Raw genomic sequence first — 23,581 nt, forward strand, 5'->3', positions numbered from 1 at the left:
GATCAGTTGTTGTGGGTTTTGGTCCGATGCAGTTCTCGGATTTGACCGAGTATTTGGAGTATTGGGGGGGGGGGCACGTGCTTAAAATGTCTACCATGGTAGTTAGGATGGTCTGCCGATCTGCTACATAGTTTTTTTATGCAATATGTTTCATGCCAAGATGTATACTGTAGGGAAATATAAAATTATAACTTGGAATATAAGAGGTATGGGCACAATACATAAACTGCACAGGATACATGCCCAATTGCAGCATCGGAGGGCGCAAATTGTCTGGTGAACAACCTTTACAACAAAACTTTTACAACGCATTACCATTACAACGCGGTCATTACACCTCAAACCATTACAACGCATTGCGCTGGGGGGCGCTCTAGGATAGGGAATAAGTTTAATTTTCTATCCAACACCTTCCCTAGTGTCCACGGGGACTGGAGTTGGAATAGAAAATTAAACTTTTCACTATCCAGCACCTCTAAGCGCTATGCGTTGTAAAGGTATGCGATGTAAAAACCGCGTTGTAAAGGCAGGCGTTGTAATAGCCTGCGTTGTAATGTCATACATCCAAATTGTCTACTTGCAAGTATCGCACATGATAGAAAGTGAGGTAGTGAAACTCCGGAAGAAATGGAGGGGGCAAGTGTTCTCCACCCTCTACTCTAATTATGCCAGAGGTGCCACGATATGGATAAGACATGGGGTGCGTTTTGTTGCGCAGGAACAGAGAATTAACAAATTGGATAGATGTGCTTGTCAAGGGGAGGTTGAACGGCCAATTGGTAGTCTTGGGGAATTTTTATGCCCCCAATTATGATCAAGACCAACATTGGAATACGTTGAGTGGGGCGCTAGCGAGCCTGGAGGCGTACCCATCGATATTGGGAGGTGATTGCAATGTAGTACTAGATACATCACTAGATAGGTCGCACCCACCAGTACAGGGCACTGGGTTACATAAACAAGCTGAGGCACTACTAAGATGGACCGAGGGGTGGGGCTTACATGATGTCTGGCGTATGAGACATCCGCTACATAGGGAATACTCATATTATTCTGTGGTACACGATCTCCATACGAGAATAGATATGCTGCTCTGCTCCAGCGGGATAGCGATGCAGGTGACTGATTACACTTATCTCCCCAGGACCTTCTCAGACCATAACCCCTGGAATCCATCATCACCTGGGGTAGGATACCCACGCCTGTCCCAACGTGGCGCCTCTGGCCACAACTTCTGGAGGATCAAGTATTCCGGAATACCCTTTCTACCACTATCGAACACTACTTCATTGACAACAGTAACATGGCCATGAATAGGCTGATAGAATGGGACGCATTTAAAGTGGTGGTACGAGGGAAGGCTATTGGTACGACGGTGGGAGCAAGGCAAGAACTGCATAAATCACTGATAAAGGTGGAGGAGACATTGGGCAAGCTAGAAAAAGAGGCACTCACGGATGTGGAGAAAAAAGGCCCCCTTCAAGAGGCGCGAATCCGCCACGCGGAATCGTTAGAATCTCTAAGAGTTATAGACTATGCTGTATTTACACAATGTAACCACAGCGAGGACGACAAGGCGGGTGCATCATTAGCTCGCATTATACGCGACGGCCCCCAACCAGTGTTCATACCTCGTATTATCACAGATACTGGGGACATAGTTTCCACACAGGGGGGATTAATGCGGCGTTACACGATTATTATGCCACATTGTTTGGGGTACGTAATCACTCGGGCGAGAACCAAATGGTGGATTTTTTGTCCACCCTAACTTGCCCGACAATTCCAGAGGCGCTGCGAAAGGGACTTATAGGACACATTACACCACAGGAGATCAGGGTGGCAATGAAGGGGCTGCCGCGCAACAAAATGCCTGGCCTGGATGGGCTCCCCATTGAGTTTTACGACACTTATGCAGAGGTACTGGTGCCCAAATTAGTAGATCTATATAAAAAGGTATGGGAAAAGGGCTTTCTACCTATTACGACGGCTCAAGCCCTGGTCATTACACTACCAAAGCCGGGCAGAGAACACACGGATATGGCGAACTACCGACCATTATCGTTATTGTCCACGGAACACAAAATTCTGAGTAAAGTGTTGGTGAACAGGCCATTACCACATCTATCCAAATTGATACATGTAGACCAGACCGTTTTTTTTGCCTGCTCACAGTGCTTCCCTTAATATATGGAAGTTACATTATTTGCTAACAGAGGCCCCGAAGCGTTACCCACATGCCGGCTGTCTTTCACTGGACCTTAGACAAGCCTTCGACTCTATACACTGGGAATATATGTTCCAGGCACTGGGTAAATTTGGAATACCGATAGAATACATAACATGGATACGAATACTATACAGCGCCCCCACGGCACGCACTAGGACGGGTAGGCACATATCAGAGGAATATACCATACATAAAAGGACGAGACAGGGCTGCCCGTTGTCCCCTCTCCTTTTTTTATATTAGCATTGGAGCCACTAGCCCTAAAGCTACGACAGGATTTCTTAGACTGGGGGATACGAATAAGTAACTCGACTCAGTTATTTTCGGCATACGCCGATGATATCCTCATGTATATATCTGATCTCCACAGACCAATGGTCGAGCTGTTTGAGACTTTTTATAGTTTAGAATGTATATCCGGACTGGCTATAAACACCACCAAAACGCATGCATTTTTCTTTGTGGAACGGGAGGGCACTGCAGAGATACACGTTGGAGGCACTGATATCCAGGTCGCGCAATTGACGCTTAAATCTTTAGGCATACAAATATATAGAAAACACGAAGACATGCTGGAGTGCAATCTAAATAAAGCAGTCAGAGCATTGAGAGCTAGTGTCACTTTCTGGAGTGCTTTGCCGCTTTCTAAAATGGGCAGAGCAGCTATTGCTAAAATGGTTGTACTGCCGCGATTGCTCTACTACTTCACGAATCTGCCATTGGTTGTGCCGCGACTTACTCTTAGTCTACTTAACACTCTGGTTACAGATCTTATCTGGGGTAAGGGCAGGCAACGTATTAGCCTGCGTAAACTACAAATCGGAACTAGGGCAGGTGGCCTGGAAGTGCCTGATTTTCGTGCCTATTATTATGCCTGTCAGCTGCAGTGGTTGTCGTATTGGACAGCGGGCCGCAACCTGCAAGAAATTGACTATACCACTGCAGACTTGGATAGTGGGTCACTACACGCTTTGTTACTGCCAGGTACCAGGACACCAGCAGATCTCCCCCCGTTACTGCAGACGGCACTACGGTGCTGGAGAGCTGCGCTGCAATATACTAACACAGCGCACCTATACGCAGAGAATATACCACTATTAGGCATCACACTAGCAAGTGGTAGGCTTACGAAACACAGATTGACTCCCTGGTTAGATGCGGGTATTAGCACTGTGGCGGATCTGTTTGGGGAAGAGACATTAATGGATCAAGATACATTTATAAATCAGACTGGCGCTCCGGCACATCTATACTTAATGCATTCAGCACTGGTTAGATCATTAAGACGCATTGGGCCCCACGGAGAACAGCCCCTTCGGAGAACAAATTGATTAAAATGGTCTACTACATGGGTGGTGGGCGCCATCTGGTTAAATGGTTGTATGTCGGTATTAGTGCACATACAAGGATCTCCCTGCAAACGCTGAAGACACTGTGGGACTTAGATTTGGGGAAAGAAACGTCGGAGAAGGAATGGGCGAGAGTGCTAGAACATCCCAGTAAAATCCCCCTCAATGCCAAATTTAAATTCATTCAAATGATGGTGTTGCATCGGCCATATTTAACCCCAAACAGACTAGACAAGATGTTTCCCCAAACCCAGCATTTATGCCACAGATGTCTTTTGGAAGGAGCAGGCTTTATACACATGGTATGGGAATGTCCGAGGTTAAGGAGATATTGGGATACAGTTAGACATGTGACCGAGACGGCCACGCAACTCGCCATTACTGATACTACTACCCATAAAGTGCAATACCGATTTATAGACCTTGCATCTATACTGGCCATTAAAAATATCACTATGAGGTGGAAATCCCGCAAGCCACCGGAAGTGCTGCCTGGCACACAGAAATGCTACGCTGGGGTGGCGCAGAAGGGGCGGCGCTACAAAGAGAAGAAATTAGGGGCCTGCGCAAAACCCCGATCTCCCTTGAATGGGAAGTTATGCTAGAAGGGATGAGATCACACGATTTGGACCCTGTTGCCTAGGAAGTGGTCGTTTCATGGCTAAATACACTTGAACTAGTATCTAGAACTCTGTTAACACTGTACTACATGCTTCTACCTGCTTGACCCCTTTGCCTACTTGTATGAGTAGTCTCCCTCACATACCCCGTATGTAACCGAGTTGTACTGTTTGATTTATTTGTATAATTACGCCCCCACCATGTACCCCTCTATGTAACCTATTTGTACTGTTTTGATTTATTGATTTATTGGTATGAGTACGCCACCATCTATGTAAAGCGCTCTGATATCTGCAAAGATCTTGTCCGCGCTATATAAAACTTTTAAAATAAATAAATCAATAGTACAGTAATGCCTCAAGCAGAGTGTGCACAATAGAGTAAGGCTGGAACTTAGTACAAGGCAGAGTGTGCGGACCAAACATTTTAATTTTAATGCTGTAGAAGCCCACCGGGATTTCTGGTACAGGGTGTAACGGGTAGACAGAGACCGTGTCCTCCGGGGAGGGGGGATGTTGTGGGGTTGTTTTGGACGTTATTGTATGTATTGACTTATACTGCACTAATGAGCGTACATAATATGGCTATATACATAATAAGTATTGTAAAGATAAAAGTTCATATGCATATCTGTATATTTTATGGTTTTTAAGATGTAACACCTTTCTATGCATAGATATGTAACAAAATCCTTGCGTTATTGTGCTGTATGGTTCGCTGCTATGAAACTTAATAAAAATATGTTTTAAAAAAATGTTGCTATGCCATAGCAGTCAATTACCAGGTTTAGAATCTAATATTCATGCTAGTGGCTCTTAGCGAGACACAAACATAACATCTAGAATCATAGATGGATAACAGTTTCTTATGGGGGTATTTTCACCGATTGGTTCTGAGTGCCATTACTCACTGGTAGAGGAATCAAGGGGGAGGGGAAACATACATAACATGGCCTCTGTTATGCATTCCTGTCCCAAAGGTAAAAAATAAAAACCTACTTGCATCCTTGACCAACTCTTAGGACCTCCCCTGCCTTCCTTCCCCCACCTGCTGCTTTGCTTGTCAGCAGACAAGCAGCACTGCGCTGACAGATGCTCAGGAAGGCCCTGTCAACCTGGCCTTCAAGGACTTTGACATCATAACAGTGGGTAACCAGTTTAGTTATCAACTGTTGCTATATCACAGCAGTATATTATGAGATTCAGAAACTGAAATAAACGATGGAGGCCTTCTCCCAGCGCCATACATAATAAAGTGAGTAGTACATTATCAGTCTCTTTGGATGAGGTAGGAACAAGCGAGCACTTGGTACCGTGTCCCATGAAATTCCCAGACAGCAGCAATACCTTGCTTCCCATATCATTCCCGTCAAGAGGTGAGCGATAAACATATGGATTAGCTAAAGTAGTCCTAGGCCGCAATTGAATGGATGTGGTGCTCTATTGATACCCCCAAGGAGGAACGGGAGTAGCTGGGGAAAGGGTCCTTAAAGTCGAAGCTAGCGAATGGGTGATCAGCGGCTGAGGCATCAGTGGGAGAGGGAAGCCATGTTTTAAATGTCTTGTTCTCCAACCCACTGCTTGACCATCCCTTCCAACCCCTCTCCACCCACACACCTCCTCTTCACTGTTTCTGAATCTGGGATTGTTTTTTTTGCAGAGGACCAGTTGCCACCGGGCTTCCCAAACATTGACATGGGCCCCCAGCTGAAGGTGGTGGAGCGCACAAAGACCGCCACCATGCTGTGTGCCGCTAGCGGCAACCCCGACCCAGAGATCACCTGGTTCAAAGACTTCCTGCCGGTGGACCCCGCCGCAAGCAAGGGGAGGATCAAGCAGCTACGATCAGGTAAGCTCCTGGGGCAATCTCTATGTGACCTAATAATGGGAGTCCTAAGGGAGGTACAGTGCACTGCAGGGCGCACTACACTAAATATCACAGGGTGTACCTCTAAAGACCACTCTTAGCGAGGCGCCCGGAACTGCAAGGTGTGTAAGAACTGATAGCTGATGAGCATCACCGTGCATTGCAGGTAGCACTGGTAGAAATTGCTTCTGGAGAGGCATTCTGCACTGCCTGCTACACTGCAACACATGTCTAGTGGCAGGAGTGTGTGCATTGGAACAGGCTGCCCATAGGGATGCTTTATAATGCATTACATGGTAGGTGCTGTGTGCTCCAAATTGCACTGGTACAGGGAGATGTGGGTGGAGCTGAGCACTGCAGTGTGCACTGATACACCGGGCTTGTTGTGAGGCCCTCTGCACTAGATCTTGGGACTCCTGGGACGTACTGTGCACAGCTGATTCATGGTAGGCGCTGTGCGGAGTTGGGTTCACCAGTTCTGATGGCTTACTGGAGGAGATGTGCACTGGTGGTTAAGATTCTGCATAGGAAGTACTTATGCACTCTTTATGTCAATCACATTGAAGTAAAAAAAAGGTGAGTTTGCTAACCAATGCCCTGTGCCGTTGTTTTGCCATCAGGGCAATTATGAGGCACCCTCCCAAGGTGCTAGATCTGTTAATAACTTTCAAGGTGTATCACACACTGCAGTGTGTATCCTGAACCTGCAAAGCGTGTCTCAAACTGCCTATGCAAAGGGAATATGCCATTCGTAAACCAAAATCCTAATCCAACCAAAAAAGGATAAGCAAAAAAATAATTGAGGTTTGGTAAGTAATGTGGCTACTTAATGAAGTACAGTACAAAAGAATTCAGAGGTAGATTATGAGTTTCAGCTTGGCCCTACCATGATCAGTGGGTGGACTTGAATAGAAACAATGAAGCAGCTTAGAGGGGGATGAACTTTGAATCCAAAATGTTCGTTTAATATGTGGGATTTTGTCAAAGGAAAAAAAAGTTATGTACGTAAAAAAATGTTTTTATGGAAAAACATTGCAATAAAGCACCATGCATATTAAGTCACTGAAATGTACACAAACAGATCTCTCCCAGCGACTAAAAAAAATGTCCAAGTTAAATACAAATGGGATTGGTAAAGAAATAAACCCAAATGCAAGCTGCGTGAGTACCTTGATTTAATTTTCTTTTCCTGTTGCATGATGTTGTGCCAAACTTTTCTACCATATAAACATTAGCACATGTTCCAGTTTGTTCTGGGTAAGACCTGTTACTTGGGCCTTCATCGGGACAATGCTGCTTACAAAAAAACGCATGAGAATATGGAATGTTTGAAAAAATAAAAGGCTATTTTGTTGTATGTCCTTTACTTTGTAATTTCATGGTGGAAGACAGAAGCTCTGTTTTGTTAAATATTATAGAACAAGTACCATTTTATATCCTCTTCTTCGGCTTCATGGCACTGCAAGGTTCTGTCAAACTCTGCCTCTTAATCTCAGTATCTCTGCCTGGAAGTCTCTACCTTGATCAGCCTGGGCTGCTTCCATGGTTATCTTACCGACTTCTGAGTGCCAAATCCCTGAACTAAGCAGACCAACATCCTATTTGTTATTTTTCAAGCACTAAGTTAGAAAACAAGAGCAAGCATTGAATTTGTAGCCATTAAGGCCTTGTTGAAGACAGAAGTTACACACAAACAGAAACAAGTTGCCATACTGGGAACAAAACCTGAACAATTCTTCAGTGTGCAACTCTGAAGCCAGATAATGTTTGGGATTCATTGTGTATTCATTCTGTTCCTTTGGGGATCTTGCACAGCAGTCTTTTTTTTCAGGCGAAAGGCTTTTATGCTTCTTTTTCCAAACCAGAGAGCAGAAGTAAAGAATCAAGAGATGTAACAACTTGAAGGGCATTGTGGGCTTTGAGTCAATGTCACATTGAGCCCTCCCCAGCACACACCTACGGTCCATGCCCATTGTTTTCAGTAGAGAAAAGCATGATAGCCTGAACTCAAACAATATATGGCATAATTGTACATATTACATGATTCTATAACAAGAGCAAAAATGGAGAGAAAAAATACTGTTGTAGGTAAGTGATGTTTTCCCAATTAGTGAAGGCAAAAGGAGGTCGATAATAGCAACAGAATGACATCGCAGCTAACCATATACACAGCTTCCTACCATGTTAACCTCGCTTTAATTAAGACATATAGTTTAAACAACTACAATGTAGGGATTAACAAATAAAGAGAACAGCTAAGCCTCCATCCAAACTTTCTTAGTAATATTACCAGCCATGATATGCCACAGATAGGCTTTCTACTTTTGTTGCTGCCTAATCTGAAGATAATTTTTATGTAGCTAAACCTTTCATGTGCATGAATTTCAAACTACTGAGAAAGCTGGGGTTACATGAGGGAAACACCCCAGGCTTGATATTAAAATATTGTTTATTTTTTTCACTCCTAAATAATCCTATGACAAATCTCAATCCCCTTCTTTTACTCCTGACTTCCAAAGTAGGGGGTAAAATACTTCCATCTTAAAACATGACCTGTAGTATTCACATGACCCAGTGTTTGGAAACAAAAGTGGTAGGTCACTTCCTGTTGTCGGGTCCTAAATATCAGATGTAATGGAAGAGAAGCTACTCCAAAGACTGGTCACTGCATATCTCTTATGGTAAAATGACCAGCAGAGTTTCAGGCATGCAAGCAAGTGTAACCCTGTTGCAATTGTCTTTTGATGTGACCAACTTCTCAAGACCAGATCAATCTCCACTCCTATACTATTTAGCACAATACGCCCTTTTGCAAGTATCTACCTGCCCTTCACCCTTCCATCCTTACAGGGAATTGGCAGGCTGTTTGGACTCTAGTCACCCAGGCCACCGGTAACAGAGGTTTAAAGGTGCAGTCTGCCACTTGTTCAATCTGTTCATTCTCTGCTAATTACACACAACCTCTGTGTTCCTCCATTTAAGTACCAGATGCAGGAAACGGAATGCACTCTAGTTTTTAATAGTCCTATATGGCCTTGTGTTTTGTAAAAACAGCAGACTTGCTCTGATGAAGACCTGCACAACAAACTTGTCCCATATGGACTGAAACAGGTTGCCATTTACACTGTAATATACACGGTGCAAAATTATGTGGCGCGTACAGGAGGTGCATTACATATTTTAGTCAAGGCAATAACCGCTTTTGTGTGTTCCATTATGAACCACTCCTTGTACTTTACATCTGGTTAATCCTTCCTACTCACTAGGGCAATGTGTTTCTGTCTAGTGAGTTGTTAGCTTATAGATGGTACTCCTTTTGAATCCCCAAAATCGAGACGGAAGTTTCTATTTTTGTGCCTGTTTTTGTTGCTCTCTAATTTTCCTTCAAGACTGCACAAGATGTAGAACTAACATTATGGAGCTGATACCCTTCGCCCTTGGTTTGTTCAAGTCCAGCCACTGACCCATTAGGATAGATCTAAAAATCGCTTATCCTACTGGTATTGATTGATATGCATCCCATCACCCGGTTAGATGTGTTCATACATGTTCTGAGGTAACCACAGCCTGATGCATGGATCTCAAATGTGCCAGCTTTATCCAGAACCTGGAAGAGGATCACGGGCCTACCTCATATACTTCAAAGCTGCCGGCTTTATTCCAGGCTACCGGGTGTGTTCCAACCTGCTAAGAGTGTCTAGCTTACCGAGTGGTCTCAGTATCTAGGGCAAAAACAGACTAGATACTAACATGAATGTGTTGAGTCTTTCTCTGTCCACCTTGTCGTTCTGTCTGTCCTATGTTGTGAAATTTTAATTTATTAAATATGGCTGTTTTCCCCTTTGTCGGTTCCACGTTGCACCAAAATTGTTGATATATTTGTACTTGGTACTTTGGTTTCAGATTTTTCGACATATGTACTTCTTGGTTGTATGCTTCTTTTTGCAAGCACTGGCTCTCACAAGCCCACTTACATACCCATATGCAAGTGCACTTTCCTTCTTTTTGCAAGCACTGGCTCTCACAAGCCCACTTACATACCCATATGCAAGTGCACTTTCCTTCTTTTTGCAAGCACTGGCTCTCACAAGCCCACTTACATACCCATATGCAAGTGCACTTTCTCATACATACATACCCCTGCTCCCCGAAGAATCTTTCCTATCCACTAATTGCTTACTCAGTAGCTACATTTAACTGGAAACAAGCCTTGGCCTTAATTGTATCATTTCTAAAATAAAAGCACCAAAGTTCAGCCAAACATCATACCTCACCACCCCCCACACCTACTCACAAGAAACACAATCTATAGTGGTAAGGGTGCGAGGTAGCGGGAAGGGTGTGGTGCAGAAGTATGTGGTGTGATAGTGAGATTGTTTTAAACTATTGAGTGCTGTGAGGTGGTGACTTAGTGTGGAGCTTTTTTGAGTTCTATGTAATGTGTTACATTCAGCTAATGTGCTGTATTTATTGTCCTGAGATGATAAACTGAGTCGTGTATTTATGTAAGGCATTCGTGTTTTCACGTAGTCTGTTCAAGCAAAAAGTTGCAATGTTGTGCAGTCATCATAATGCAGTAGCACCTTATTGTGGCACGATAACATGCTTGCGCATTGTGATGCCAAGTAAACACCCTGCTTAAATGTTGCATGCTACTGTACTTGTTGAGGTAATGAGTCATATTTTACTCTGTTGACACTATAGTTTTATTTGGTCCTGGTGTTTCACCTGTTATCTGGACTCATGGGAATGCAGTTGATTGCGACAGTCCGGTACCTCAATGACCTGTTGGGCTGTGATGGTGTCACCAACATATCCTGTTAAACCTAACATGTGACACTCCATGCCAGATGTATTGGCGGGGCACTAAATCGCCATGTTTTCCTCTATGCCCGTGCAAAGTTGTTATATCCTCCGCTTCTGCATAGTGCAGACCTGTCACTGTGGGTGTCTGGAGCGTGTACTAACACATAGTTGAACTCTTCCTATCACACTAAAGTCTGAGATGTCATCGTAGGATGTGTCTCTGGCATTGGGTTTTGGTTTTGTTATGGAGAGATTAACTGCTGTGTTGTGGTGATTTCAATGGGTGTGTCTAGCTGAGGTGGTGAGTGTTCCCATGCATGTGTGGGAGAAGCAAATATACTCACTTTGGGACATATGTATCAACACATTTCCCCATAGGCACAGAATGGACAAAACCCGTTGATACATCTTGCCCTATATGTGCAGCGAGAGTTTAAATCACTCTGGTGAGTCTTGTGTTTAGGATGTTTCTCATGTTTAGGATGTTTAGTTTTGTATGCCCCGAGCAGCACATGCATGTTTCACCTTTCCAAACCATGCACAAAACCTTCTGGACCTCTTGCCACAACACACCCACTTCCAGTGCTGGTTCTCTATCCCAAAGCCTTCATCCTCCAGGTCTCATCTGGAGGAACCCACCAAAGAAGATCACAAATAGCCAATATGTCGCTCTGCTTCTTCTTAACTGTCTTGTCTTTCTCTCTCCTTTGTCTCTGTTTATAACTCTCAGATTTATTTGGTAAGTTGTTTTGCATTAACACAGCGAGCAGCTGAAATCACTGTTTCCCCTCTGGAACTAATCCCTTCTTAACCGCTTACAGAATGCATGCTGAGCACCAAACTACTAACCCCTGTACAAGGACTTTCCTCTCCTCAGGATCCCATAATGTCCTCATGACCTGGTAATCCTCTGTACCTTCCCCATCTGCTCCTAACAATCCCCCACCTGGACTCTTCACCCATTCCATGTCTCAGGTACCTTCAACTGGACTCACCATCCTCCTTCCCTGCTGCCCCAATAATACCCTTCTGGACTTCCCTGACCTAGCGTCCTTTCTCTGAAGTGTAATCGGAAGCTTTGCAGAATTTTTAGATGATTCAATCCCTGAAGAGGCAGCTAGCACAATCTCACTCGCACGCCTTAAAGTTTACCCCACTGCCGCAATTCTTCTCACTTGTCACCCCACTTGCAGCACCCTTTAATGAGCTGTGTTCTACTGCCTGAATCCATACTGCCTCGTGCGTTCTGCCCAATGACTAGATTTGTTTCCATGTGTTCTAAATCTCTTGCGTGTCTGTCCTACTTCCTGTGTTGTGTTCTATTGCCATGGTGATCCCCTTTCCTGAATTCTAGGCAGCGGTTAGCACTGTCCCGCTTCCTGTGTTCTAGCCAGTATGTTGCACCCATACTACTTTCACAATTCAGCTTAATCAATTTGATACTTGTTCTGCCCAATCAAAAGGGTGAGTCCTGCCTCCTGAATTGGCCCGTCTCTTCTAGCTCTAAATCCTTACCAGCTGACTCCATATTTCTTTTTTTCTGAGTTCGGATCAATCACCTGGATTCTCAACATTACAAGTTGGCCCACGGGTCAAGTTGGTCCTGATTCCTTGACAGCGCCAGCCTCAGAATAATTTTCTTGATACCCGATAGCACGTGTGTCGGAAACATTTGCACAACTTCTGATCTCCCAATAGTACTGGAGCTAGCATGATTTTCAATTTTCTCCTGAGATTCCTTCCCTGCTCGATGACCTTGAACACCCTCTTCTTCCAGCTTGTTACCCTTCATCTCTTACCAATCGCCCGCAACATCCCCAACAACACCACAATAGTATCTGGCAGCCATGGTGGGAGATATTCTCTTACTTTTTTGCCTTCCTTCCCATTTCCTCCATGCCATGACCCCTGTGTAACTTTCTTACTAAGCCTTGCCTCTTCTGCCAAATGTCATTGTTAGACAGACCTTTAGATGCCCTCATGCCTGAGAATCCTTTGCATTTTCCGCGTTGTTAATGATGCTTCGGTTTAGTTGTCCATTTCCCTCTGACAGCCCTCCAGTTATTCAAACACTTGATCTTCAAGCAGAGAGAATTCAACTTTTCCTTCTTGTCCTTTATCTTCTGTCTTTCTTCTAACATCTAACAAACCAGCTTTATTAACCTACAAATATCTCCTGACCCTAACCTATTTACTAAATGTGTTCCTAATCCTAAACTACATCCCTTCCTTTAACCAGTTCCTCGCCCAAAATCAGCTGCTAACCAATAACCGTCCATAACCCTAAAAACCCTTTTCTAACCTTAAACCTTAACCAGGTTCTCATCCTTGACTACTTACGTATCCTTGACCAGTTGCTATCCCTTAACTACTTTCTAACATACTAGATTCTAACTATTAACTAGATCCTCAACTAGACCCTACCTAACCATTAGTACTTTACCTGTTAGTAAGTACCCAGCTAAACCTAACCAAGTTGTCCCTGTCCTTTCAGCTAATATGCCTTAAAATGTAAAAGTTAAAAAAAAAAAGATTTTTTTTGCCCTTTATTCTGAAAATAGTGCATCTAAAAACTCGTAGCTTGGAAGGCGGGGCAAAGAAGGGGGGCCTAAGATGTGTACTAGGTGAAAGGCTATTCATTTTGGAGTGTCACTGGCGTAGAGAAAGGAAAGGTGGCGTACCTGTGTTAGTGGCTTTGTAGCTTGGTGGCATTATGGAGGCATATGCTTTGAACGCCCCTAACAACTAGTTTTGGAGCTAGAATATATATTGAAAAGTGTTACAATCATCAACTGATGTGACTTAGACCTAAGTGCTCTGAATCCTATTCTGAGTCACCACTCTGTTCAGAGCAGCAGGCTCAAGTTTGAAAAGTATTAGAACTACATATTGGGGGGAGGTGGGGGGGATTCTGTAAGCTTTCGGTAGACAATCATTGTGGGCTGTAAGTGAGAGACCCGCCCCCTGCATTCACGTTCCAGACTAAGTTTTAAAAATGTTATTTCTTTGTCCCCACCAGTCCCTACTAGCTGTAACTTTAATCTGAGAGTCCACCAGGCAAAATTACAAGTGTGGTTACTGCAGAAGGTAGCTGGAATTTGGCAGGCACTTAATTTTGGGGTGTCTTAAACCCTCCTCAGAATATCGAAAAGTATAAGCAAAGAATGCAGTTTTCACATGGGCTCGGTGACTTTAAGTGCATTTGGATATTTTCATTTAGAGCTACGTTAAGTCGTTTTAGGATTTAATTATAAGTTACAGTTTGAGTGCAGGAGGGTGAAATCATTTGCACTGTTTTCAGGATTTGTGGTAAAAGAAATATCTCTGTAATCTTGTGCCAGCCATTAAAAAGGGCCCATCTTATTACTGCTGAAAGGCTCTCTCCAGGAAGTGACATCAGCACTCTAGTAACAACTTACAGAATATGGTCCACTGAGCGCAGGAGGGTGCATCTCGTTTGTGACCCAAGAGCATCGTACGTGAATGGTGGAATTCACCTCAGCGAGCAGGGACTGCTTGCTTCCAGGTTAGGGCTCAGCTGCCTCCCTCATGGATGTGCCCTTCACATTCAGGCAGCTTCTTGTACTAGGATAGCATTTTGTTTCTTCGACACCTACATGTAGCTTTAAAGCTACCCCATCACCAAAAGGGTCTGACAAGCAGTAGCCAGCAGAGGCTTATCCAATGTTCCAATAAGGCAAAGTTCTTCCAGTGGTTAAGAGAATTTACCAGTGTTATGAGCAAGAACATGTACATTTGGTGGGATTATAGGGAGATGACTGAGCATAGCTTTCGGTGTCTGCTGGGAATCAAAGTTTTTACGTAGGCAGTTTATAGGGAAGATGTATGGTATGCAAAGGAAGTTCTCATCATAGGCCTTCATTACGACTCGCCTGGTAATCACATCTGATAAAATCAGACTCTGCTGAGTCGAACCAATTACAAGTCTTTGGAGCAGAACATGCCTTTGGGGAATAGAATGTTCCGCTTCATACCGATAAACAGCAGAAGGTCTGACCTACAGATATTTATCACAAAACTCATAATTGCGATGTGTGTGGTAATAACAGTTACACAAGTCGCCTTTAACCTGGCTGCTTGTAAAGAAGGACTTAGTCTCTTTACCAGTCTAGTGGAGGAGGCCACTGCATGACATACTTTGTATGTATTTTAGGCACAGAAGTAGTATAGAGGTGGGAAAGTACTCTTTTAGGGCTGAGGGAAGGAAGTGGATATGAAGGAGATCAGATGCTCCTGGTGATTTCCCCCCCCTCTATTCATCCTGACCCTGATGGCAGAGGTGGTCACAGAGCAGGGCGGGAATTACTGGAAGTATCCAAGCCTCTAGGTCTGGGGAAGAAGCTGCAACTTAGATTGAGGAAACCGGCGCATAATTAAGAACCCTGCAATGAAGGAGGACCCGCTAAGAGGCCTGGCAAAGTAGTTAGTGAAGAGCAGCACTAGTTAAACTAGAAAACCTAGGAAGGGGAGGAAAAGGTGACACTAGAGGTTAGGTAGATGCTGTGAAGATGATGAAGGTCACATCCTTGAGCAAGCCCTCATGGTTGGGTCCTTTTTTGACTGGTGGTCCCTAGAACTGGAGCCCAATTTTCAATCCTCTCACTTCTTCTCTTTACTTTTCATTGCAGAGTCTACTCCAATACGAGGTAAGGTTATCCCCTCCCCATCACCTACAACAAATATTCAAATCGTTCACCTCTCGTTCTCAATCGTGCCCTTCATCGTTATCCCTTACATGTGGTTTCTGATCCCGGTCTCGTTTTGCTTTTATTATCATTTTACTCTTCTTGTTCCTGTGCTCTGTGTTTGTTGTGGTAGAGAAAAAGATGCAGGAAAGCCACTGTGAATTGACAGACACCAGGTTCATCTTTCCCTTCTTGCGTATATTGTTGGTGAGAATTTGATAATGTGCATCTTTTGAGGCAAAGAACATCAATCAGTGGATCAGATGGGGGTATACAATATCTCTCGGGTATGATCAGCTCATGGAGAGGTATATTGGCCTTTTGGTTATCAACCTTAGAATCCACACAATACATATGCAAACGAGTTCCAATGAGAAATTCTTTTACAGACCTGCTGAGCAAACCTGCATGTTGGTGACAGCTGGATTTCAGGTGTTGTATCGTAAAGTGAAGTTCTCTCGTAAGGTGAGGAATCCACAGATCTGTTCACGAAGAGGATGCTAGTTCATCTATGAAGCGTTTGATAGTCCTTAGGATTAAAAAATGATCATTTTAGCAATTTGTGCAAGAAAAAAATATCCAGAGGAATAGATCTGTACAGGGGTCCGGTTTTGACAGCGTAAATCTAAAGGGGGCACCAGAGGATGGAAGCTGAATGGACACAGGGAATCATGTCAACCATGACTGGTAAGACTCTGTACATGTGACTCAAGTCCCAACACCTCTGTCGCTGCATCTGGTCTGGGTTATTGAAATGTGACTTAATCCGATCCCCTGATGGTCGCCGACCTGCCATAAGCTTAGACATTATAAAAAGTGTAACCATGCTGCCAAGCTGATTGGCTCTCTGTGAATTACAAATGGTAAAGATGTTGAGCATGGAGCCAGTACTTGTAGCACACTACTATGACATTGTCGCCTAGTTTGACAGCGACAAGATTGGAACTCTGGTGTCTGAGTTCCAGGAGCACTGGGTTCATCTGTTTTTGGAATGTAATGGTCTTCTCTCTCTCTCTCTCTCTCTCTCTCTCGCTCTGTTTTTTCTTCTCTTCTCTATAGGGGCCCTGCAGATCGAAAACAGCGAAGAGACCGATCAGGGGAAGTACGAGTGTGTGTCCAGCAACAGTGCCGGAGTGCGCTACTCGTCACCTGCTAACCTTTACGTGAGAGGTAGGGAGCACCCCAGCTCTGCACGGGGAAAGTTCGGAACACCAGCAGGTGCCCTTGGCTCCTTGCACGAGCGAGGGCTGGCACTGGTGTGGAACATGTGGAACCAGGGTTTCAGAATTTGTCACCAAAGTGGGGTTTAATAAACAGCATAGAGGCAGAGGCCACTCAGAGTGTGCCGCTCAACGTAGGACTGCTCTGACTGCAGCTCCACACCGTCTGACCATTTTGTTGTCCATACATGTCTATTGCATCCTCAGGCTATAGGCTGGAAAGAACCCACTCTGTGAACTGTAATGAGTAACATGAAGTGAGATACCATCTTGCACATCAGAGAAGCCATAAAGAGACAGATGGAGTTAAACCTCACTTTGCACTCTTTGTACAAAATGGCTTCTGTCCTATTACTGAATGTTGTGTTTATTTTAATCATAGTATTGGTATCTGAAGATTGAATGGGTCTAGGAGTTATCTTCATCAAGGGGCTGAACGAGTGCACTTTGGGGGCAGAAGGGTTTCCTTTTTGATCTGTCTACAACATTTCTTTTTAAATGCAGCAGTTAGTTCCCAGTGTCAAACACGTGACTGTTTCTAAATAATATGTCTGGATTCACTTAAAAAAAATATTTTACATGTATCTTCAGGAAAGTTTACTGGGATTTTTACAGTGTGTACTCCTCTAATTATCTTGGGTGGTGGGCGAAACACATTCACATAGTGCAAAAACTATTCTCTTATAGCCCCTTATATAAAGCCATTAACCTGTTCTTTATTTAGTTGCGAAGCATATATGTGAGCGGCTGGAGTATGCTGCTTGGATAACCTGACTTACAGTTTTTGATACTAAACTGATACTTAAAAGAATGAATTCCACTGTGCACTATTCTTCCCCGCTAATATACACTTGCTGCTTATTTCTTCATTCTTGCACACTTTTCTCACATCTGCGCGCCCTCCCATATTTCTTCTCTGCCTTGTTCACTCGAGGTAGGAAGCAGAAGTACAGTGCTTCAAGTTTGGAGTCTGTCCTTCGCTTCAAGCTAAATCATTTGAGCCTGATTTTCCTTTCTTACCCTCCTCAATACTTGGTGTCTGAAGGAGAAGTGGGATCTTGCCCATCACAGTGTAATCAGAAGTGAGCCGAAACCTGTTGATCGCAGGCTAGAGTTGGAGCCTCTTAATTACAGTGCGAGGCGTGAGTCTGGAGATTTCATGGGTTAGGTGGGTGCACTTAAATCTCGTTGATCCTCGATGCACCATGGGATTACTGGTTAGAGCGTGAGTAGGATGATTTCAGTGTGGACTGGGAAGTTGGAGATTTCAGGATGAGGCAGCAACAGCATGTGAATCTCAGGGTGAAGCAGGATACTGGGTATAAGGACTGAATGGAAGCCTGAACACCATAGGACAGGATGGGGGAATCATGGGATGAAGCAGTAATCTTCTATTATAGGGCATAGCCAGAGTTGGGCTGTTATTGGCCACGGGCGGACTGGATCAAATAACGGGAAACAAAAACGGTATCCTAATATTAGCATACTCTGTACCACCTTAAATATCCAGCTTGCAGAATCTTCTTTTCATTGCACATCCACAAACAGTAGAGCAATGTTCTATTTTTCTCAGTTTTATCAACACTATTGGTGAGGATATCAGGGTGCTCTAACCACGCACCTCCTTGGCACAACTGTGTTAGTTAAAATGTGTGCAGATCAGCAGTATGCAATGGAAACACACAATGTGTGATCATTGTTTACAAAAAGAGGAACCAATTTATTAAAGCTACTCCGTATCAACAAGTCATAAAAAGGCAATTCATTATTAACAAGCATGGTATCCGTGTAGGCTGGTATTTCTTGACCTCCAAAATGACTTGTCCCATTCGAAGAGTTGTGAAGTCAACATGTTAAAGGCGCCAGGAGGTAGTAATGTTCCACATACACCAGACAGGCTTCACGTGTTTCTTACCATGCAGGCCTATGCTTCCATATACTCAAGATTAGCGGCAGCTAGGGAAGATCCTCCTTGCTACGTCATATATATGCTTCCATACCGGTATCGACAGCAATGCATGATATGACTAGAGACAGAATAGCCTCTTTAGACAGCTCCTCACACCGTCTTTAATGAGATTGCTACATGGCTCTTCAAACTTCTACCAGTCTGTTTCTCAGCATTGAGCCCTCAACCAGCAACCCCGTCAAGAACTGCATATGCCTTGAAACAGGCCTCTGTGGGATGAAACACGCACTGGGTGTCCTAAGACTCATTCGGGGGCCCTGGAATGCAACTCCCTGTGAGCAACCAGCATTCCTTTTGTTTAACATAGAAATAATGAGTCGGGGCACAGAAAGTCTGCGGGAAAAGACTGCACGAATGAACAAACAAAGACAAGTGACAACCGTCACGGTGTGAGAAAACGCAAACCAATGGAAAAGAGGATTGCACAATGCATATTCACAATGCATGATGCACAGTCCGAATGTATGATGCATATTGTGTACAATACTGTACAGCCTTGTCTTCTTAGCATCACGTAATCTAGAGTCAATATGCAAAATCAAGCAAGAGTCAGAGCACAGTGAAGCCTTTGTAAGCCGGGGATAGGGAGCAGTAGCCATTGCAGAGCCTTTGTCAGGAAATCAGAATGGAGTATGTCCTTCCAACTAGACAACATCTTGCATATATTTATTTCCTCTTGCTACTCCTTCCTGCCTCAACTGGCTACTCAAGCAAGATATACAAAGTAAATAGCTTCAATTAACAACACGGCCAGAAACCAGACAGGTAGAGTAGACAGAAGGTCTAGTTTTAACCAAAAGGCACATTAAGACCTCTGTTTACAAGCCAAACATTGTGAAATGCGTGGGTTAAATGCTATCCAACCTAACCCATTAATTTGTAAACTAATTTATTTTTAATTATACACGTGTGACACTGTTTCAAGACTCATGTGAGCTTACAGCACAATTCAAACTATTTCCTTAGTAACAGTTTCCGCACATCTTGGTCACCTTATGTCAGCTGAGACCCCCCCCCCCCCAACCTTTCAAAGGACAACAGCATTATTTATTACATTTCTACGCCACAATTAAAGCAAATTTTTGTCATGTACATTTTTTTAAGTTAACTGGTTATGTTTCAAAAGCTTCCTTTCTGCCCCCTTTGGTTTACAGCCTCACACACAAAAACATACATAGTTACGTGCCCTACTAAAATGGCAGATATATGTAACATTTCTTTCTTGGGTCACGTCCTTCAGAAAGACCACTCTTCTGTGTTTTGCTGGGTTTAATGAAGATATGATTCTTCTCACCTTTTCAAATGTTCTGAATCTGGCTACAATGTATCTATCTGCAGCTTACATACACAGGAACTGGCACAGACGTGTCCTTGTTCCACACCCTAAAGCATAGTCACATGCATAGGATTGATTCAAAGGCTTCCGCTTGGTGGCGGCCCAGGGACCTGTGCAGTGTACGTGTCCAAAGTTAAGCCAAAGCTTGGGGGCCGGAGAAGAGTCCCACATAAGACCTCTCCAATGGTGAATACCCTATCTTGTGGGGAGTATACTGGAATTCAGTGTTTGTGTTTCTTCAGGTATGGCATGGGGGTAGGTGTAGGGTGGAACACCGCCCTCCAATTTAAGGTAAAATATTTATAAGCATACAGGTTATCTTCAGAGCGCTTCCTCACCGAGGTGGGTGAGGACAAGTGACCTGTGACGGGGTAGTCCAAGGCCCCCTTGCTTGATGAGGTAAGGCACAGGGGCTGGTGTCAAGGGGCAGCACCACTCCCTGAGGTGAGTCCTGCAGGTTGGGGCTGTGTGGATAGCATGGGCACCTGTGCAGATACTTCATGACTGACACAGAAAGATTTGTTGTTTTTGGAACTTGTGGATTGATTGGGTGCATTGGTGTGATGGGGGAGGTCTGTTGGGCGGGTACAGAAGTGGGCTGTGGGAGGGTTTTGAGAGGGATATAACGAGATTGAAAAGAAAGATGGTTGCTGTCTCTTTACTTTATATGTTACCGAGTTCAAGAATCGCTTTGCAGCCGACTGCAGCCTTGAGATGGCCTTTTTTTACTCTCTCTGTGTTTCCCCTATTTTTTCTCTTCCTCATGTCATTGTGTTCCGCATCAAACCCCCTTAACATCCCTCAGAGCTTCGAGAAGGTTGGTGTGTTTTTTTTCTTTTTTACTTTATTTACCCACATTTTTACATTCGTTAAAAAAAAAAAAAAAAGCGAAAATCCGAGGCCTCTTTACGTGGCGTGATCCGCTTTTGGCGGTTCCTTTTGATAATGAGAATGTGTTGCACTGCGGAAACCTTTCTCTCTGCATCCTTTGGTAATGTTGCTGGGTTTTGCACTTTCGTCGTCATGGTAACTTGGTGCTCGGACATTGAGCCTGATGCATGATGGGAGAATGTAATTATTTTGCATGACACGTATTGTTTTTTCTGCTGTTTCTAAAAATTATTTTTTTAGTTCTGGTTAATTATTTTGTTGGATTTTATTGTTGTTTTTTTTGTTTTGTTTTGTTCTGTTGATGTATTTTTCTGTGTTGTAGTGTACTAGTGTTAGACGAATTTATTTCCCAACAGCCTGTGTTCCTGCCCAGTTGGATCATGTTCTTGGTGGGTGGAAAGCCAGGGCGAAGAGGAAACTGAAGTAGCTTTTGTCACTGATTTGTCTCTGTAGAAAACGCACAGCTGCTGGAGAGGGTCTGAAGAAAGAACATGTAATTTCTGGTAGTCCCTGAGAGTAGCCCAACTGATAAAGCTTGTGTCCTTCACATTGCAACTTTGTAGCAGGGCAGTCGGTGTTCCACATACCGGGTATGTCTATTTATGGCATGGGATAACTCAAATCGCCCAATCTCTGTTGATCCTGACAGAGTGGTGTACCAGAATCCATAGACATCTGGGACCAAGTGATAGGATTAACCAAGTGGTGGTAGATTTCTGCATGTCTGTCACAACAGTACAAGTTAAGAGTCGTGCACTCTGTCCTCAAGTATTACATGGATTTCACTGAGAGTTGTCCACGTTTATTGCTTTTATGTTGGCTCGGAGCATTGGCCTCATCTAGAAGAAAGTTTTGTAAGCCTGTGTCTAGAAGGAATCCTCGATTAACAGTAACCATTAGTGTCAGTCATGTCCGATGTCTACGGAGAAAGGGTTACAGGACACAAACCTACATAGGGCTGAATAATAGTTGGACCTGGGTGTTGGGATTGGACTCTGTAGTCATGTAGAGGGTGCGACACAAATTAAGTACAGAATTAGCATGTATTCTTTAAATCAGAACCAGTATAACTTCATACCTTTAAATGGAGATGTTGGTGAACAGGTTGGTTACTGCCCATTGAGCTATGGCAGTTCTGGCATTGAACGCGAACCATTTTAGGGAATCGGGTGGGGAAATGGTCATGTTTCAGTTGGAAGAAATCCATGCATGTACCACCGTATTTGAGGCTTTTTCATCAGTAAACTACACTTGTTCAAATCTGTGAGACTCTGGTGTATTACTTGGAGAAATTTGGAAAAGCCTGAAGTGCAACTGTCCAGCACTGGTGCGATCGCCCGTGGGAACAAAGGGGTAAATTAATTGGGCAGGAACACAGAGCTGTGCCGATGTAGAGAAGCCCGCCTGCTTGCACGCCCGCCCGCCCGCCTGCCCGCCCGCCTGTGTCTCTCTCACCTATGCATTGCTGATCTTTGTGTTAGGTGGAAAAGTTAGATTACACCTTGTCAAACAATAAAATTAAGGCAAAAGCACCTAAGTCAAGGTATTGGCCTGCTGCATGTTCAGAGGTCACTCTTTGCGCAGGTCCAAAACCTCTGGGCACTGGGTCTGTTTGGATCTGAGTTGCTCGAAGGAACCCCTGGGAGGGGTAGTAGTTAGTCTGACACATGGGAAAGCAGTGTACCTGAAGAGAAAGGTCAGAAACAGCCAAATACATCAACACTAGGAAAGGCCAAGAAACCCCTGTGCGGTTAACCCGGAACTATACACTGTAAATGTTTGTTTGCATACACACAAATTATGATGGCAAGAAGCGACCTTTGTAATCAGCAGAAAATTGAATGTGGGGGTCACCATTGTGAATAATAAAAGGGGTGGAGTTAGTGATAACTTGCTTGATTTTCCTCTGAGTAATGTGACTCCAGCTCTCTTTGCTATGGGGATTATCGAATGAGACATTGGCAGGTGTAATCTAAGCTTCACTAATAATGTTGAGGCTGCTCATTGTTTTTGCACCCTTCCCCTCACCCACTTCCTAATTCCCATCCTTGTTTTGGAGTAAGACGGACTGACTCCTCCCTTTCCTATCCACGAGCCCCAAGATGGCGCCTGCCGTCTCTTCTCTCGCCTCATATGTGGCAGCTGCTTGCTAAGCGTTGGAGCGATGACATAATCCTCTTCCGTTTTGCCGCTTATCAATATCCACGTCACTTTCCACTTTTATTTCAGTTTTGTGGTTTAGTAAATATTATATATACATATATATTTTTTTATTTCCTTGACCATATTTCATTTGGTTCAATTTCTGTGAATCGGGGTTTGAAATGTCCGGGATCATCCTCCTGCTACTTCTCCTCGCCCGCTCTCGTACATGTGAATCTGATTCTCTTTAAAACTCTTTAAATGGGTGATGACACTCGCAGGAACAATGCCTTCCCCTCTTTCCCTTGGCATGGCCATCACGTTGGTGCGTGTTTTTGGAGTGGGACTTGCTGTGCACTCTCCACTCCTGGACAAACCCACTCCTACTATTTTCTGGTGAACAATTTATTTAGATAGTCACACCAACTCTTGGCAAGAGAGAGTC

The 23,581-nt window shown here is 44.0% G+C and overlaps 1 protein-coding gene across 8 annotated transcripts in view; it reads left to right on the plus strand.

The window, feature by feature from the left end:
* The window catches only part of PTPRS (protein tyrosine phosphatase receptor type S), a 521,512-nt gene that overhangs the window by 346,905 nt on the left and 151,026 nt on the right, over positions 1-23,581 (plus strand). For all 8 annotated transcript variants that reach the window (XM_086947045.1, XM_086947049.1, XM_086947044.1 and 5 more), the window contains exons 5-6: positions 5,860-6,048; positions 16,638-16,748. In XM_086947045.1, coding sequence (XP_086803171.1) covers positions 5,860-6,048; positions 16,638-16,748 — 300 coding nt within the window. The remainder of the gene's footprint in view (positions 1-5,859; positions 6,049-16,637; positions 16,749-23,581) is intronic.

The sequence above is a fragment of the Lissotriton vulgaris genome, chromosome 12 (assembly GCF_964263255.1).
Source record: "Lissotriton vulgaris chromosome 12, aLisVul1.2, whole genome shotgun sequence".
NCBI classification, from domain to species: domain Eukaryota; kingdom Metazoa; phylum Chordata; class Amphibia; order Caudata; family Salamandridae; genus Lissotriton; species Lissotriton vulgaris.